Source organism: Phialemonium atrogriseum (genome assembly GCF_030411735.1).
Source record: "Phialemonium atrogriseum strain 8032-3 unplaced genomic scaffold QBC33scaffold_1, whole genome shotgun sequence".
Classification (NCBI taxonomy): Eukaryota; Fungi; Ascomycota; class Sordariomycetes; order Cephalothecales; family Cephalothecaceae; genus Phialemonium; species Phialemonium atrogriseum.
Window position 1 is genome coordinate 1656093 of NW_026848138.1, and position 13710 is coordinate 1669802.

The 13710-nt window shown below is 55.4% G+C and overlaps 6 protein-coding genes across 6 annotated transcripts; 3 read left to right on the plus strand and 3 right to left on the minus strand.

The window, feature by feature from the left end:
- Positions 1 to 687: 687 nt before the first annotated feature.
- On the minus strand, positions 688 to 1932 carry QBC33DRAFT_522100 (RNQ1-prion epigenetic modifier of function). Its single transcript, XM_060426513.1, has one exon. The coding sequence runs from the start codon at positions 1492 to 1494 to the stop codon at positions 1129 to 1131; it is 366 nt and encodes a 121-aa protein (XP_060288869.1). The 5' UTR covers positions 1495 to 1932; the 3' UTR covers positions 688 to 1128.
- Positions 1922 to 6372, minus strand: QBC33DRAFT_522101 (putative glycerophosphodiester phosphodiesterase). The gene is made up of 4 exons (XM_060426514.1): positions 6004 to 6372; positions 5825 to 5946; positions 2558 to 5760; positions 1922 to 2492 (listed from the first exon to the last, which is right to left on the minus strand). Exons 1-4 carry the CDS (start codon positions 6018 to 6020, stop codon positions 2313 to 2315), a joined length of 3522 nt encoding a protein of 1173 aa, XP_060288870.1. The 5' UTR covers positions 6021 to 6372; the 3' UTR covers positions 1922 to 2312.
- Positions 6373 to 8030: 1658 nt separating this feature from the next.
- Positions 8031 to 9509, minus strand: QBC33DRAFT_426561 (uncharacterized protein; the record flags this gene model as incomplete). Its single annotated transcript, XM_060424146.1, has 1 exon — positions 8031 to 9509. A coding segment is annotated over one exon (1479 nt), but the record flags the coding sequence as incomplete, so codon positions are not given.
- Positions 9510 to 9676: 167 nt separating this feature from the next.
- On the plus strand, positions 9677 to 10946 carry QBC33DRAFT_522113 (uncharacterized protein). The gene is made up of 5 exons (XM_060426515.1): positions 9677 to 10144; positions 10216 to 10330; positions 10390 to 10455; positions 10522 to 10644; positions 10699 to 10946. The coding sequence occupies exons 1-5, from the start codon at positions 10110 to 10112 to the stop codon at positions 10840 to 10842; spliced, it is 483 nt and encodes a 160-aa protein (XP_060288872.1). The 5' UTR covers positions 9677 to 10109; the 3' UTR covers positions 10843 to 10946.
- Positions 10833 to 11645, plus strand: QBC33DRAFT_522117 (uncharacterized protein). The gene has a single exon (XM_060426516.1). It carries the CDS (start codon positions 11012 to 11014, stop codon positions 11600 to 11602), a length of 591 nt encoding a protein of 196 aa, XP_060288873.1. The 5' UTR covers positions 10833 to 11011; the 3' UTR covers positions 11603 to 11645.
- A 105-nt stretch (positions 11646 to 11750) lies between these two features.
- Positions 11751 to 13544, plus strand: QBC33DRAFT_25585 (ZPR1 zinc-finger domain-containing protein). The gene is made up of 2 exons (XM_060423055.1): positions 11751 to 12051; positions 12115 to 13544. The coding sequence occupies exons 1-2, from the start codon at positions 11899 to 11901 to the stop codon at positions 13393 to 13395; spliced, it is 1434 nt and encodes a 477-aa protein (XP_060288874.1). The 5' UTR covers positions 11751 to 11898; the 3' UTR covers positions 13396 to 13544.
- Positions 13545 to 13710: the final 166 nt, after the last annotated feature.

A 13710-nucleotide genomic window follows, 5' to 3' on the forward strand; every position in this document is an offset into this window, starting at 1 on the left:
GTCCCGACTCTCTTTCCTGGTGCATCACATGCGCTCTCGGCAATACAGTAATCGCACAACGGTTCGCAAATTTCCAATTCTAGCCCATAAGCCCTCCTTTCTACGCCACAAAAAGACCCCACAAGCAGGGTCCCTAATATTGGGACCCATGCCCTTGGCCATGCCCTTGACCGTGGCCCTGGCCATGGTGCTGACCACCACCACCACCATATGATGGCTGGGAGGGATATGACGAGTGAACCGCCTGGCCACCGCCATATTGTGGGTTATACGAACCCGGGGTTGAGTATTGTTGCTGCCCATACCCCGGGCCGGACGACCCGCCGTATTGGTTTGCCGGTGGACGGCCAGAGGGAGGGGGAGGAATGTGTGTCTGCTGACCGTATTGCTGCGGTTGGCCGGGCGGTGGCGGGTAAGAGGGAGTATGGGACGTGTTCGTGTTCCCAGATGTATGTTGCCCGTAGGAGGAATGCTGCTGAGATTGGCCTGGCGGAGGCGGGAAGGACGGCGTACTGGAGGACGATGGACCCTGGGGCGGTTTATATGACGTTGGCGGCTCTTGGCCGCTGTAACCCCCAGTCTGTCCGGTATTTGAGTACCCGTAGTTTTGGCCCTGCCATTCAAAAAGTTAGCCCATACGAGCGCCCCTGGGCCATTTGATCCCAACGAAGCTTCCATTGCAACATACCGATTGGCCATGCTGTTTGCCCCCAAACATGCTGGCAACACCCCCCATCACGGACCCAGCAAGCCCTCCGCCGGACTGGTGGGACGACTCCGACTGGCTGCTATGGTAATTCTGGGGCTGGGAGGGCTTGTTGCCCGAGGAGAAGAGGCTCGATGCCAGCTGCCCGACCAGCTTGCCGCCCAAGCCACTGCTGCCGCCTGACGAGTGGCCCTGACCCCCGGAATGCGTCAGCCCGCCGAGGAGCTGGCCGGCGATGCCCTGTCCGCCCCCGTGCGAGTTCCCGGAATTCCCACCGCCGAGGTTGCTCATCAGAGCATTGCCCAATACACTCTGGAGAGAGGTGGCGTAACCAGTCAGCAAATCATTCAGTAAAAAGCAAATAGCACGGACAACCGAGATAAAAGCAAGACAAGACAAGAAAAGAAAAGAAAAGAAGAGGATCAAGCGCTTACCCCCAAGCCCCTATCGCCCGTCGGCCCATCAACGCCGCCCCGGGTGCCGCTCGCGCCGGGCGGCATGACGGGCTCCATGGTCCCGTCGGGGTGCTGGACGGTCTGGGTGCCGTCCGGGTGGGTTATGAGCTGGGGCTGGCCCGGGCCGCCGTAGGGCTGCTCGGCTGCGTGGCTGACCGAGCCCTGGCCGACGGGGGCGTCCTTGGTCGGCGTATCCCACTGCGAGGCGCCCGTCGACAGCTGGACGTAGTAGTACTTCTTGCTGGCGCCGTCCCATTGCGCAATCCAGCCGGCGGGCAGGTTGGGCGGGGCGAAGGTGGGGCCGTCGTTGCCTGGCGAAGCTGGGCCTGCCATTGTTCCGAGGGAAGGGGAGCGAGCCTTGGGGGGAAGATGGGAGGAAGGCAACGAGATGGTCGGTCGTGAGTCCGAGGTGGTTGAAGGGGCGGAGAGCTATGGGACCATGACAAGGCGGGAGGGTTTTATGTAATGGGTTGCCTCTGCCTGTGAAGAAAGGAACACTGGAGAGAGGGGAGGGGTGAGAAAAAAAAGGACGAGAAAAAAAACTCAACGCTAGGCGAATTCCGGCCATTTTTTGCCAATAGAGGCTGAGAAAGGCGAAAGACTATACACAGCCTCAAGCTGTCTGCTGAAAGGCTGCTAGGCCATATTAAACCAGAATGTGAGGCCGCCTCTGGCCAGCTGTTTGGTGGGGGAAGAGTTCCTGTAGAGGGGCATGTTGGGCACTGTCAAGGAGCACGCCATCATTGCCATGTCAATTGCACCAGACAGCCCTCAAGGCCATTGAGGAAGGTTGCAAAGACCACTGTTTTATATTATATACATCAATATACGTGTACGGATACTCGGCCATGAGGTGAGTTGCGAAAGTCAAGGCACCGGCTAAGGCCCTCGAAAATGCCCAAAACTACTTTTTTTTTTTTCAATGAATACAATGTCTGTACAGCGAGTCTCTCTGTGTCGTGTTGAAGACTGCCTGCCCCCTCTCCTGCTTCGCATCCCTTCCCTCGTCTAATATGCTGTTCGTATCGTCATGACGGACGCTTCCAACGTTGGTGCTGTTATACCCAACGGGTGCTGTACCTAACCAAACATCGTAAATCGCACCATGCCCCATATCAAACCAGTTGATGGTCTATTACGCATTCGATGCCCTAAGCAAGCTCGACTCCCTCTTCTATAGTAGGCTCCTTTGCATCCTGCATTGGTCCTGCCACTGGCACAACCGCAGGTGAGGCCGCCGTTTCGGCCTTTTCCGGGTCTTGGGTCAACCCTTTCCGGATCGCCAGAACACTGTCAACGATAACTGCATCGATTCCCTCTTTAACTTGGCGCTGCACGTGGATATGTTAGCTTGAGCAAGATCCCCCCGTTACAACTGACTCGCAGTGGGACTGACCTGGACCATGATCGGGTCGTTGTTCTGCGTCCCATAACTGACACATACCAGCCCGCTCTGCTTCACCACCTTCACCAGCCGGGGACTGTTGACAAAGGGCTCTGCATAGCTCACAATGCCCAGCAAATTCCACCTACTCGCGAACCTGATAGCCTCCTGCAGGCTGGAGGCTCGGATGTCACCCACAGCACAACTGCCCGCATCAGTCAGGAACATGATCGGGATGCTCGGTTGCTTGAAACTGAGACACAGGCAAATGTCCGGGTTGAACGAGCTGAAGATGATGTTCCGGTCGCCCGCTAGGTCATACACCTTGCTCAGTACCGTATCGCAGAACGAGTTCAGCTCGACGGCATATGTGTCCATCTCGTGCTGCTCGCTCTCGTGCAGCATCGGATACTTCATCTCGATGTTGAAGCCCACCGAGGGTGGTAGCTTGCGGAACAGGTCCTCAAGCGTCGCGAAGGGTGCCTGGATGAAGTTGCCCCTCGAGTTGGCTTTGAATCCCTTGGCCTTAAAGTCTCGCGTGTGCTTCATACGTTCGTCCAGTCTCTGCCTGTCCGTCTCCGAATAGCCCATAGACATGGAGCGCTGCCGAGGTCCAGGGCTGTTGCTCCGGGTTAGCTGGACCTGCTTGTTAACCGCCTGGTGCGCGGCCTCGGGCCGCGATGAGTCGGGGTTGATATGCAGGAACTGCTCCATCGTGAGCATGTGGACAGGAGCATCGAATCCCGTCTCGCTGACGAGGAAGTCATGGTATATGACGGGGACGTGGTCTTTGGTCAGCTGCACGTCGAATTCCACATACTGCGCGCCAAGATTGGCTGCTGCAATGAATGACGGAACCGTGTTCTCGCCCAGCTGCAGGGACTTGTTCGAGGCCAGATTCTTTCCCAGCCCGCGATGGCCGATGACCATGGTCGAAGTCAGCTTCTTCCAGTAGGTCTGCCTGGACGTGACCTCCATGTTTGGGTGGGAGAAGGGCGTGATCACTAGGAAGTTGAAGTTGACCGTGCCAATGACCTCCAAGTTTGCCCCCATGATAGGCACGCAGACATCGCCCTGCAGGTTCATCCGCTTCGCGCCAATGTTAGGCCGTACACTCGACAGCAAGGCCACCCCACGACCGATCTTGTTCTTCTCGTTGCCCGAGTACGTCGGAACAATATCGAAGAGTAGTTTGACCTGTGTCGCGTCGTTTGTCGTGAAAACTATAGGCTCCGTGGAGATGTTTTCGTGGACCGGGAGATCGATGATTGTGGGCTCCCCACGAGCGCCGTTTGCCGAGACGACCACGGACAGCGCCGTGTCTAGCTGGGTCGCATGAGCCTCGGTGAGGGGCACCCTATCCAGCTTGACAGCCTCGGTGGTCTTCCTCATGTCCATGGACCCGAGACTGACAAGCACCAAGCTCTCATTCTTGAGGTACCTGTGACCGAATGACTTGACGGGGTCTGCAAGCCGTGTTGAGCCGTTAGAGCGTCGGTCTCCGAGAGAGGAGTATTCTGCAGGTGGCGAGGTGCTAGTCATCGACTTCTCGTCGTCAGAACTTGCACTGGTAGTAGTGGCGTCGTCAGACGGGAGGGAGTGGGCAGCAAGCAAGCGGGCAATCGGCAGATGCCCACGGAGGGCTGCGTGTTCCCTCGCTGTCCAGCCCGACGAGTCCGGCTTGTCTACTTCTGCCCCGGCATCAACCAGCAGCTGGGCTACTGACAGATGCCCATCCACAGCCGCGATGTGCAGTGGGGACCAGGCAAATGACTTCTCCACCAGCTCGAGGTCGGCTTTCTGCTCGTCCGTGCCCTGCAGCAACACTCTCGCGCACTCGTCATGTCCGAACCTGGCAGCGACGTGTAGGGCCGTCTCGCCTGTCTTGTCCTGCCAGTTGATATCGACGCCAGCATCTACGAGCATCTCGACGATGCGCTTGAAGTTGGACCTCGTGGCTAGCGCCAAGACAGCACTCGATTTCGATACCGCCCTCCTCATTTCGGCCTTGGTCTCACTAACGCCTTGCCAATTCTCCCCCTGGAGGAGGGCCTTGGTAGTCAGAGGGTGGCCACCGATCACACTAAGGTGGAGTGGTGCACAGCCCTCCTTATCCTGCCATTCCGGGGCGTCGATGCCATTTTCTGCGTTGAACTGGCCCCAGTGTTGCATCTTTTCCATTATTATCTGGCATACGACGACGCAGCCGAACTGGGCAGCATAGTGCAGTGGGAGTCGACCGAACGAGTCTCGCGCACTGAGTGCGATTCTCTGGCCAGGCCGGAGCTTGTCCAGCAAATAAACGAGTATCTGAACCACTTTGTCGTCTTTAGTGAGGAGGTTGGGTTCCTTGATGCCCGTCTTCCGGGGCCCGCACAGAGGAGATGTAGCTGCTGTCAGATAATGCTGGGCATACTGGACGCCCCCGGGAAATGGATACGGGCTAGGCTCCCCTTCATCCTTGTTGGCGGACGCGGCCTTGGTCCGGCCGATATGGATGACCAGCCTATGAATGCAGTTCCGCTGGTGGATATCGCCCGGCTCATCCAGGGTCTCGATATTGCCAAGAAGATAATCGAGGGCGGCTCGGGACTTTGTGGATATGGATCGTTGCAGGAGATTCAGAAGCATGCTTTGAGACGACGGTTCAGGGAGGACAAGATTTCCCTCCGCGAAGCCCGCTTTCAAAGAGGGAACGTCATCAGTTCGGATTGCTTGCTCCAGCTTCTCCAGCAGCGCCGGAGCAATTCTCAGCATAGCCTTCGCCGAGGCTCTCCCAAGGGACCTGCTAGACCGATCCGACATGGCATCATCAAAGTTCTGAGCATCTCCGAGGACGGAGAGCCATCTGTTGATTTCGGAGAGCAGGCGAACAATAGTTGTGTCCTTGGCGAACGGCCGCGGATCGACCTTGGTCGAGATGTACCGGTGCTGCGTCGTCGTGTTTGGGACTTTCTTGTCCAGCTTTTTCGTGATCTTTACGAAGCCCCGGCGGTTGATCTCGCCGAACCATTGGAGATTCCTCAACTGGCTACGGAGCTCCAGGAGAGCACCCATCAGCTCTTCGACCTCGTCCTGGTCCAAATTGGGGACGACATCCGGACTACTGCCATATCGGTCTTGCAGAAGCTTGAGCCGGCGGCAAGCGTCGGCAAACTTTTTGTTGTAGAAAGAGTCAACATCCTCCAGATTCCGGTCCAGAGCGAAGAAGAACTCTGTTTTGTGTTGGTTAGGTTGGAAACGGGCCCTGACCGGAGCTCAACCCAGAAGAATTCCCACCTGCAAGGTCCACTGCCTCCTGTCCATTCTGAGCTGCCAATGCAGCAGCCTTCACCAGCTTCTTCAGGCCCTTGTAGTCGATGTAGGAGGCTGCCCACTCGGGGACCTGGTTACGGGGGAGACTGCATCTCATGTGAGCTCGATTGGCCGGGGCTTGATAATGACTGGAGAGCCCATACTTTCTTCCGAACTTCATGTCTCGAGGGCAGTGCGGGTGTGTCGAGAAGGAGGGTGGGGGGGTAGGAACGGTGCAATGACAATAGGATAGATAGGTCAGCACGAGGCAATATTTCTCGGGGTTTCAGTGTTGACCATGCATGAGTCGAGGTGGCCCTCCAAACAAAGAAATCGCGAGCCTCGGTGAACTATGTCGAAGGAGCCCAGTCTTGGCCGTGAAGAGCTGCAAGGAAAAGAGAGAGAGAGAAGGAAGGCTGAGATAGCTGTTGTCATCAGCTAGCTGTTAAGGACGAAATCAGGCACAGCCGGATATGTCGACGAGCATTCTAGACCCCCACGGGGACGCCATGTTTGCTCGAGTGGTGGTTCGGTCGAGGTCAGGATTGGTGGGTGTGGTCTGCACTTTGCAGAGCTTGACGATGGGGAGAGAAACAAGGAACGGCGGGGTTTATAATTCGTGGGGTTGCAAAGTCCGAGTTTGCTTTGGCAAGCTCACCTGTACATCTGCTGCTATCTCCTGGCTCCTTGCTCCAGCTAACAGGGCGTGTTCCCAACCAGGAGACAAGGTGTTGCAACTTTCAAGACTCAGCGATGTCCAGCTCTCAAGAAAGACAAGGGAGGAGCCTATAAGGGTTCATAGCGGCATCCGTGGATCGATCAACTCAACATTACTGGCCAGTTCTGTGTCATTGAATCTCGGCCCCACCCTATGCTCTCCACCCAAGTCCACCGCCTCCCATCGCTATTTGAGAGGTCTCCACTCCGTTGTAGAAGTAGGTACCTCCTTCTTGCCACATACTCCCGTCATGGAACCGAGACCGAATGCCGACAAGCCCTGGTTCCTGGTCTGCCCCATGTTTTTCAGTATCACCGAAACTCACCGCTAGACAAAAGGCACGCCTCGTGATCTCTTGCCAGGAACGCCACTAGTCTATATTCCAGCGACGATGCTGTGTCAACTGTCAAGTGATACGTGCTTTTCAGGGGCGCAACTTTCTGACAGGTCACGCTGCCAGCCTGCATGAACGTGGGGAGCCCCGGGTAAAAGTACTGAGCAAATCGTATTCTGACATATCGATGACCCTCCTCTTGCGCCTGTCTAAAAATGTGTACAGTACTTGTACGTCCAGAGTTCGTACATATTCTGCCGTGTATGTGCTGATAGGATGCAGCATGGAGAATGATGGATCATGACGCATCCAGGTTCCATGACCAAAAGTACCTATGTATGTACTTGTACTTGTACAGAGAATATACCGGGGTCAGGCCCCAAGCCATGTGTCCGAAGCGTTGGATCAGAACACAGCTTTCGGGCCTCTCTCCAGTCAAGTGCTCAAGCAGATGCTACTATCTGCGAATGTGATCTGGATAACTTCTCCGCGAACCCAGCGAAAGCCGGCGGAGATTCTGGAGCCCCAGAAGTGTGTGTGATGTCGGAGGATGGACCAAGCTGCGCTCTCTCCTGAGCAGTTGCCTCCGTTGCCGAGGCCACTGTCGGCTCCCCTTCTGCATGGGTCGACAGGTATTGTGACCATTGTGTAAAGAGTTTGTTGATGGATATGCCGGAAATGCTGTCTAGATCGGGACCGCCGCTTCGTAACTCTCGCCGCTCCTCGGGTGGAAGGGCCTGGAACAGGACCCATCGTGCACGATTCGTATGTTTCTCATATTCCTCATTGAGCCAGTCAAGGTTCACCAGCATTTTAAATCTCCTCCTGCTCCTGTTTCGTCGACTGCGGAACCCTGTTCCGGCGGTCATCATCCTCAAACTGCCGTCGACGTCAATTTGACCTCTTCGCGAATCAAGCATCGGCTGCACCAGTCTTGTGCATAGTGCTACATCCTCAAGCTCGTAAAGCGTGATTCTTGCCCAGAGCGCACGTTTGAGACGGTTTAATCGACCGGAGTAGTCATGGTCGGTGCCAGAGACACCCCAAGGGGCCCTTTTCGACTTAGGACCGACTTCAGCGAGATCGAGAAGCTCCATCATCTTGTACGGTAGGCTTTGGTGTCTCTCCAGGCTATCGTCGAGGATAAACGAGAGAACTTCGTCGATGCTGTGAACGAAGCCCCGTACCAATGTCTTTGCGGCACGTCGGTCTAGATGGGAGACACACATCCAGACGACCCGGAAGAGGTACCGGGAGCCAATCGTCCAACCGTCTCGCATACAGGCAACGAGTACCTGTGCCGCCTGCCGGGTTTGGTTGAAGTCAATAAGACCGTCCAGCAGAGCCTCCAAGAGCTGCCGATCCAAAGTTGCTCGCTCGATGACGAAGCCATCAACGACGGCCACATCTGATTCTTGCGCCCACTTCCACAAGACGTGATACGATTCGACGTCTTCTTGCGTTCTGCGACGAAGGCCGATTCCTCGGGGGTCGTGGCCAGTCAGCCGGCGAACAATGCTATAAAAGCCAACAATGTCCTTCTTCAGCCGGTAGTGGTGAAGTAGAGACACTAATGTCATCTGCGTCGGCCTCAGGTGGCTCTTGAAAAGGAACGAGTCCACGACAGCCTGTGCTAGACAAGACTCCCCGATCCGCGAGAACCCTGAAATCAGGGCATTATAGTTATGAATGCCTGGCGGAACAGGGGAAATGAGGACGTTGTAACAAATCTTGGCGATAAAATGCTCCCTGCGAGCCTTGTATTCCCTTTCAGCCATCGGTTTAGCCTTGCGCAGGGCGTCCCAATCCGCCATGATCTTCCTGTTGACGGCGTTTAATCCGTGTCTTGATTCTGTGCTGAACTCGAAATTTATCGAAGGATCGCCATAACGAGGATAACCGTCGGATCGGAGCATCCGGATAGCGTTCCAACCGGAGTCCAAGCTAATTGGAGCTTGGGAGACCTCATCGCGCTCGTCCCGGTATGCCTCGACCAGGAGCCGGTCCACCAAATCGTCGATCATCTCGGTCATTCTCTCGATCTGAACGGAGCTGGAAGGTTCCCGCTGCGGGATTTCGGGTCGTGATTCTTCAATTGCTAGGAACTCTTCGACCTCCATCATCCGCGGAGGTGTCGTCCACCAGATTTTCTCCTTGGGGAGACCCAGACCCCTCTCCAGAAACTCCCGCCTATATCGGCGGTGGTCTGCCTTTACCCTTTCTTGAAGCAAAACCTCTGGCTTAAGGCAGATCGAGTTCAATACCTCGAGTGTGTCAAGTTGTTGTCGTGCAGCAGCAGGATACGGGGCTGTGAAACGGGCGTCTGCTGCTTGGGCCAGCTCGTGAGCCGCTGGCGCCTCCATGAGCTCCGCTAAGCCATCCTTTGCCTCGCTAATTTTCCGATCCAGCTCCTTCCTGCGCTGGTCCTTGTATTTTGCATCCAGGACCGCGGCGGTGGCCATAATGGTGGTGTAGAAGGCCGTGAAGGCATCGCTCATGCGGACCTTGCGACGACTCGGGGCAGATCCCGCTCGCCGAATTAGGACGTTGGTTGCCTGGAGGCATGTCCGACAGTGAGAGCCATTTGCCTGGGAGGCTCTTGACCAGATTGCATGCATGTTTGATGCATGTCGACTGGAGGTTGGACGAGCTGGGCCTCACAAGGTTATCGTATGAGGGTCGGAAGATTGTTTGATGCTGACCTCGACTTATTGGCTAATTGACCGGTTGGGCCTGGGCCCGGGCAGCAGCTCAATGGCAGGTAGGAAAATCCGTCCCGTCGCACCCGACCTCTCTAATTGCACCCCCGGGGTATGTAAATTCTACAGCAAAAATAGCCAAACTTAAATTGCCGTAAATACCTAGATCCTCGACTACCTAGGTACCTAGACAATATTATTGCTGAAGACTGTTGAATGCGAACTGATTTGCACTTAAACCACCTACTGCGTAGTTATCCAGTGAGGTTTGACAGTTTACAAAACGGGTTCGATAGAGGCTGAAGTGGTGCGAAGTTAGCACAGCGACCTACGGAATACCTAACCTAAATTTATCGAGGTTTCAAGGTGGGGTTGGAGATTGCCCCACGTTGTGAACTTGTGATAGAAGACCGTTCCATCCCATTTCGACACTCATAGAGTAGGTTTTATGCGATATATCTCCTGTCTACGCCTGTCCCGCGGATTTAAACTCCATAATCTCAGTTCCATACTGGAGAGATGTACGCTTTGGCATTGACTGCCGAGTTGGTAGGGTATGTTGGAGACACCGGGCATCCTCCCATCTCCGGAATTGGCATCGTGTTGATGACGCTCTCTCTTTCAGCGTTACCAACCTCCGACCCAAAGACACGGAGGAGACTCCCTTTTGGTATACCTTCAAAGTCCAATGCACTTCCTGCAGAGAAACACATGCCAAGGAGGTGGCTGTTAGCCGATTTGTGAGTTCCTGGTACTCCAGCAACTCCCCCACATACATCTTCTGACACGGTTTTACTAGGATACCAACGAAATGAGTGGGAGTCGTGGGGAGGCCAACTTCGTTTGGAAGTGCAAGAACTGCAAGGTTTAAGGCTTCACTAGCGCCTCCAAGGCCAGGACAGGAGCTGACATGAGCTTTTGGATACCGTAGAGGGAGTCGTCTGCAACCATCAAAGCTGCCCCGACGCCTTACGAGCAGAGCGAGCCCGCGAAGAGGCGGGATATCCTTGAATTTGACTGCCGAGGCCTCGAGTTTACTGAATTCATTCCAGAGGTTTGTCTGTTTTGAAGCAGGTTGGGAGGGATGATGCTAACACTCTGGCAATAGGGCGTGTGGCTCGCTGAAGGCATTGACTCCAATAGCAAGTTTACAGAAATCGAGCTGCAGGACGGTGAATGGTTTGACTACGACGAGAAAGCAGGTGAGGAGGTCAGCATCAAGGACATCAAATGGGAAATCAGACGAGCATAAAGGGGTGCGTGGAGATTCTTATGTCGTAGTAACATCCAACCCTAACCCTTGCCTATCAAGGGAGGTACTGTTAAACTGTTAAATGCAACTCCGAATTTCTGGAATCTCAATTATGGGCCGCTCAATTCCCAGTCTTCTTCCAACCGTCACGTAGAGCAACTCCTCCATCATGTCGACTTCTAACCTCGCCACCGATCTCAATTACTTGGCCGATGCTGCACATCTGCTGGCGGAAGCCGCGCCAGAGACCTCAGCCTACATGATGAGCTGTAGGACCGGGCTAATGTTCGCCAACGAGCTTCAGCATTCCGATGTCCAGAAGCAGCATATCTGCGGCGCCTGCGGCCACATCATGATACCTGGCCATGGTAGCGCGCTGAGGATCGAGAGTGATCGGGCATTGCATAGACAGAAGCGCCATCATAACAGGGCCGAGAAGAAGCCACAGCACGCAAAAGATGTGGAAAACAGATCAGGGCCTTCCAAGGTGCTTTCCTGCGGGCACTGCGGAAGATACACCAAGATCGCAATACCGCCGCCAGGTCCAATTACGAGGAAGAAGACCTATGTCCACTCTACCGCCCCTATATCGGTTTCTCGAGGTGCCGAGTCGCAGAAACAAGCTGCCAACGCAAGCAGCAAGAGGAGGGCCAAGAACCGCAAGGCTGGACTCCAGGCTCTGATTGAGCAGAGCCAAGCTAATAGGAACTTGGCGAAGCCTGCACTTGGTCTGAGCCTTGCAGATTTCATGAAGAACTGAGTCAGGCCGGCTTCTCAGTCTCTTGAGCAGTCGCGGTCTTGGCAGGGGACCAAACCTTTCTCGAAGCATCCCCGCTATTCTTGAAAGTTCCGGACAATGACATAAGCTCAAGTCAGTGGTGGCCAGCCCCACCTGCCCCTCCATCCCAACGCCTTCTACCAAGCCCCAGGTACCTCCTTCTCCCCCACCTAGGTACCTCCCCGTCCTTCTCTTCCTGCAAGTTGCCCCTCCAAATTTTCTTTTGGCCTGCACATTGAACCCCAAGCCTGTGACGACACGCAAAACGACCTGAAAAGATGTCTGGGCTGTTCGACACTATCGGCCAGAAGGCAGAGACGCTTACGTCTGTGTCGGCTCCTAACGGAGCTGACGGCGTTGAAGCGGGCGAGGAGGAGAATCAGAAGATCGTTGAAGAGATCGAATCTCTCTGCATGAACTGTCATGAAAATGTAAGTGCCCTACTTGTGCGACGACCCAACGCTCGACACTCGAAGGCTAACAATACCTGATAGGGCATGACTCGACTCCTCCTCACCAAGATACCCTATTTCCGAGAGATCATCCTAATGTCCTTCTCATGCGACAAGTGCGGCTTCCACAACAACGAGATCCAGCCTGCAGGGACTGTGCAACTTAAAGGCTCCCACTATGAACTCCGACTCACCGACATGGCCGACTTCGAGCGCCAGGTAGTCAAGTCCGATGCTGCGACAGTAAAGTTCATCGAGCTAGATGTGGAAGTCCCTGCTGGGCGCGGCCAGTTTACAAATATCGAAGGACTCCTCTCCCACATTATCGACGACTTGGAGGCTAGTCAAGAGGAACGCAAGAAGCAAACGCCCGAGGTCTACGCCAAGCTCGAGGAGGTCATTACCAAGGGCCGGGCCATGCTGGCTGGCCAAGCATTCCCTTTCCGGATGTCGGTCGACGACCCGACTGGAAACTCATTCATAACGCCCGACGTTAGGGACGGGGTGGGCAAATGGGAGAAGCGCGAGTACTTGCGCAGCCCCGAGCAGAATGAAGAACTCGGTCTTTCCAACACCGTCACCACAGGTCTGGACAAGGATGGAAATATCGTCCCGGATCAAATCTACCAGTTTCCCGCCTCCTGCCCGGGCTGCATGCATCCCTGCAACACCAACATGAAGATGGTCGACATCCCACACTTCAGGCAGGTGGTGCTCATGAGCACCACATGCGAGGACTGTGGCTACAAGTCCAACGATGTCAAGACAGGCGGCGAGATTCCGGACAAGGGCAGGAAGGTGTCGCTACGTGTCACCTCGCAACGGGACCTTAGCAGAGACATTCTCAAGAGCGAGAGCTGCGCTCTAGAGTGTCCCGAGCTCAAGCTCTCGGTCAACCCCGGCACCCTCGGCGGACGCTTCACGACAGTCGAAGGGCTCCTGACCCAAGTGCGCAACGACCTGCGCAGCCAGATCTTCGAGGCGGATTGGGGTGCAGGCGGCGCCGTCCCGGCAGTTGCTGCCCAAGGCGGGGACTCGCTCCAGAAGGAGGAGCGCGACCGGTGGACGGCCTTCTTTGACGGGCTGGACGCCGCGATCAAGGGCGAGCGCGAGTTCACCGTGGTCCTGGTGGACCCGCTGGCGAGCAGCTACGTGCAGAGCCTGGCGGACGACCCGACCCAGCCGGATTCCCAGATCACCATAGAGGAGTACAACCGGACGGCAGAGGAGGAGGAGGAGCTCGGCCTGACGGATATGAAGGTGGAGGATTACGCAGACGATGCCGGGCCGGAGAAGGAGGACGGCGGAGGTGGAGACGACTGAATATGCGTGACCGCTTGATGGATGGGATCATGCAGGTGGAGAAGCGATACGGGGTCTTTATTTTAGAGGCAGCCTCGGGTAATGGTATTGTCAGCGCCCTTTGCCTATGTTTTCACCAGATTCCCCTGAGCGGGTCTGCTTTGATCGTGGCTTAAAAAAATAGAAGGGAAGACACGACACGTCACGGAAGGAAGAGAGGGCCTTCAAAAGCTAGAACCTCCCGGGCGTTGTCAAATCACAAATGCACTCTAGGATGGGAGGGAGCAGGCAGGGTTCAGATACAAACTTCGATTGTAACTATGATAGGCTCTCCCG

Bases quoted from the DNA above. Each gene is read 5' to 3' on its own strand.
- QBC33DRAFT_522100 (XM_060426513.1), bottom strand. From the start codon at position 1,494: ATGGCAGGCCCAGCTTCGCCAGGCAACGACGGCCCCACCTTCGCCCCG.
- QBC33DRAFT_522101 (XM_060426514.1), bottom strand. The intron at 5,761-5,824 runs GTGGGAATTCTT...AACACAAAACAG, and splicing joins GGAGGCAGTGGACCTTGCAG to AGTTCTTCTTCGCTCTGGAC. The intron at 2,493-2,557 runs GTCAGTCCCACT...ATCCACGTGCAG, and splicing joins ACGACCCGATCATGGTCCAG to CGCCAAGTTAAAGAGGGAAT.
- QBC33DRAFT_522113 (XM_060426515.1), top strand. From the start codon at position 10,110: ATGTACGCTTTGGCATTGACTGCCGAGTTGGTAGG. The intron at 10,331-10,389 runs GTGAGTTCCTGG...CGGTTTTACTAG, and splicing joins AGGTGGCTGTTAGCCGATTT to GATACCAACGAAATGAGTGG. The intron at 10,645-10,698 runs GTTTGTCTGTTT...CTCTGGCAATAG, and splicing joins TTACTGAATTCATTCCAGAG to GGCGTGTGGCTCGCTGAAGG.
- QBC33DRAFT_522117 (XM_060426516.1), top strand. From the start codon at position 11,012: ATGTCGACTTCTAACCTCGCCACCGATCTCAATTACTTGGCCGATGCT.
- QBC33DRAFT_25585 (XM_060423055.1), top strand. From the start codon at position 11,899: ATGTCTGGGCTGTTCGACACTATCGGCCAGAAGGCAGAGACGCTTACG. The intron at 12,052-12,114 runs GTAAGTGCCCTA...AATACCTGATAG, and splicing joins GCATGAACTGTCATGAAAAT to GGCATGACTCGACTCCTCCT.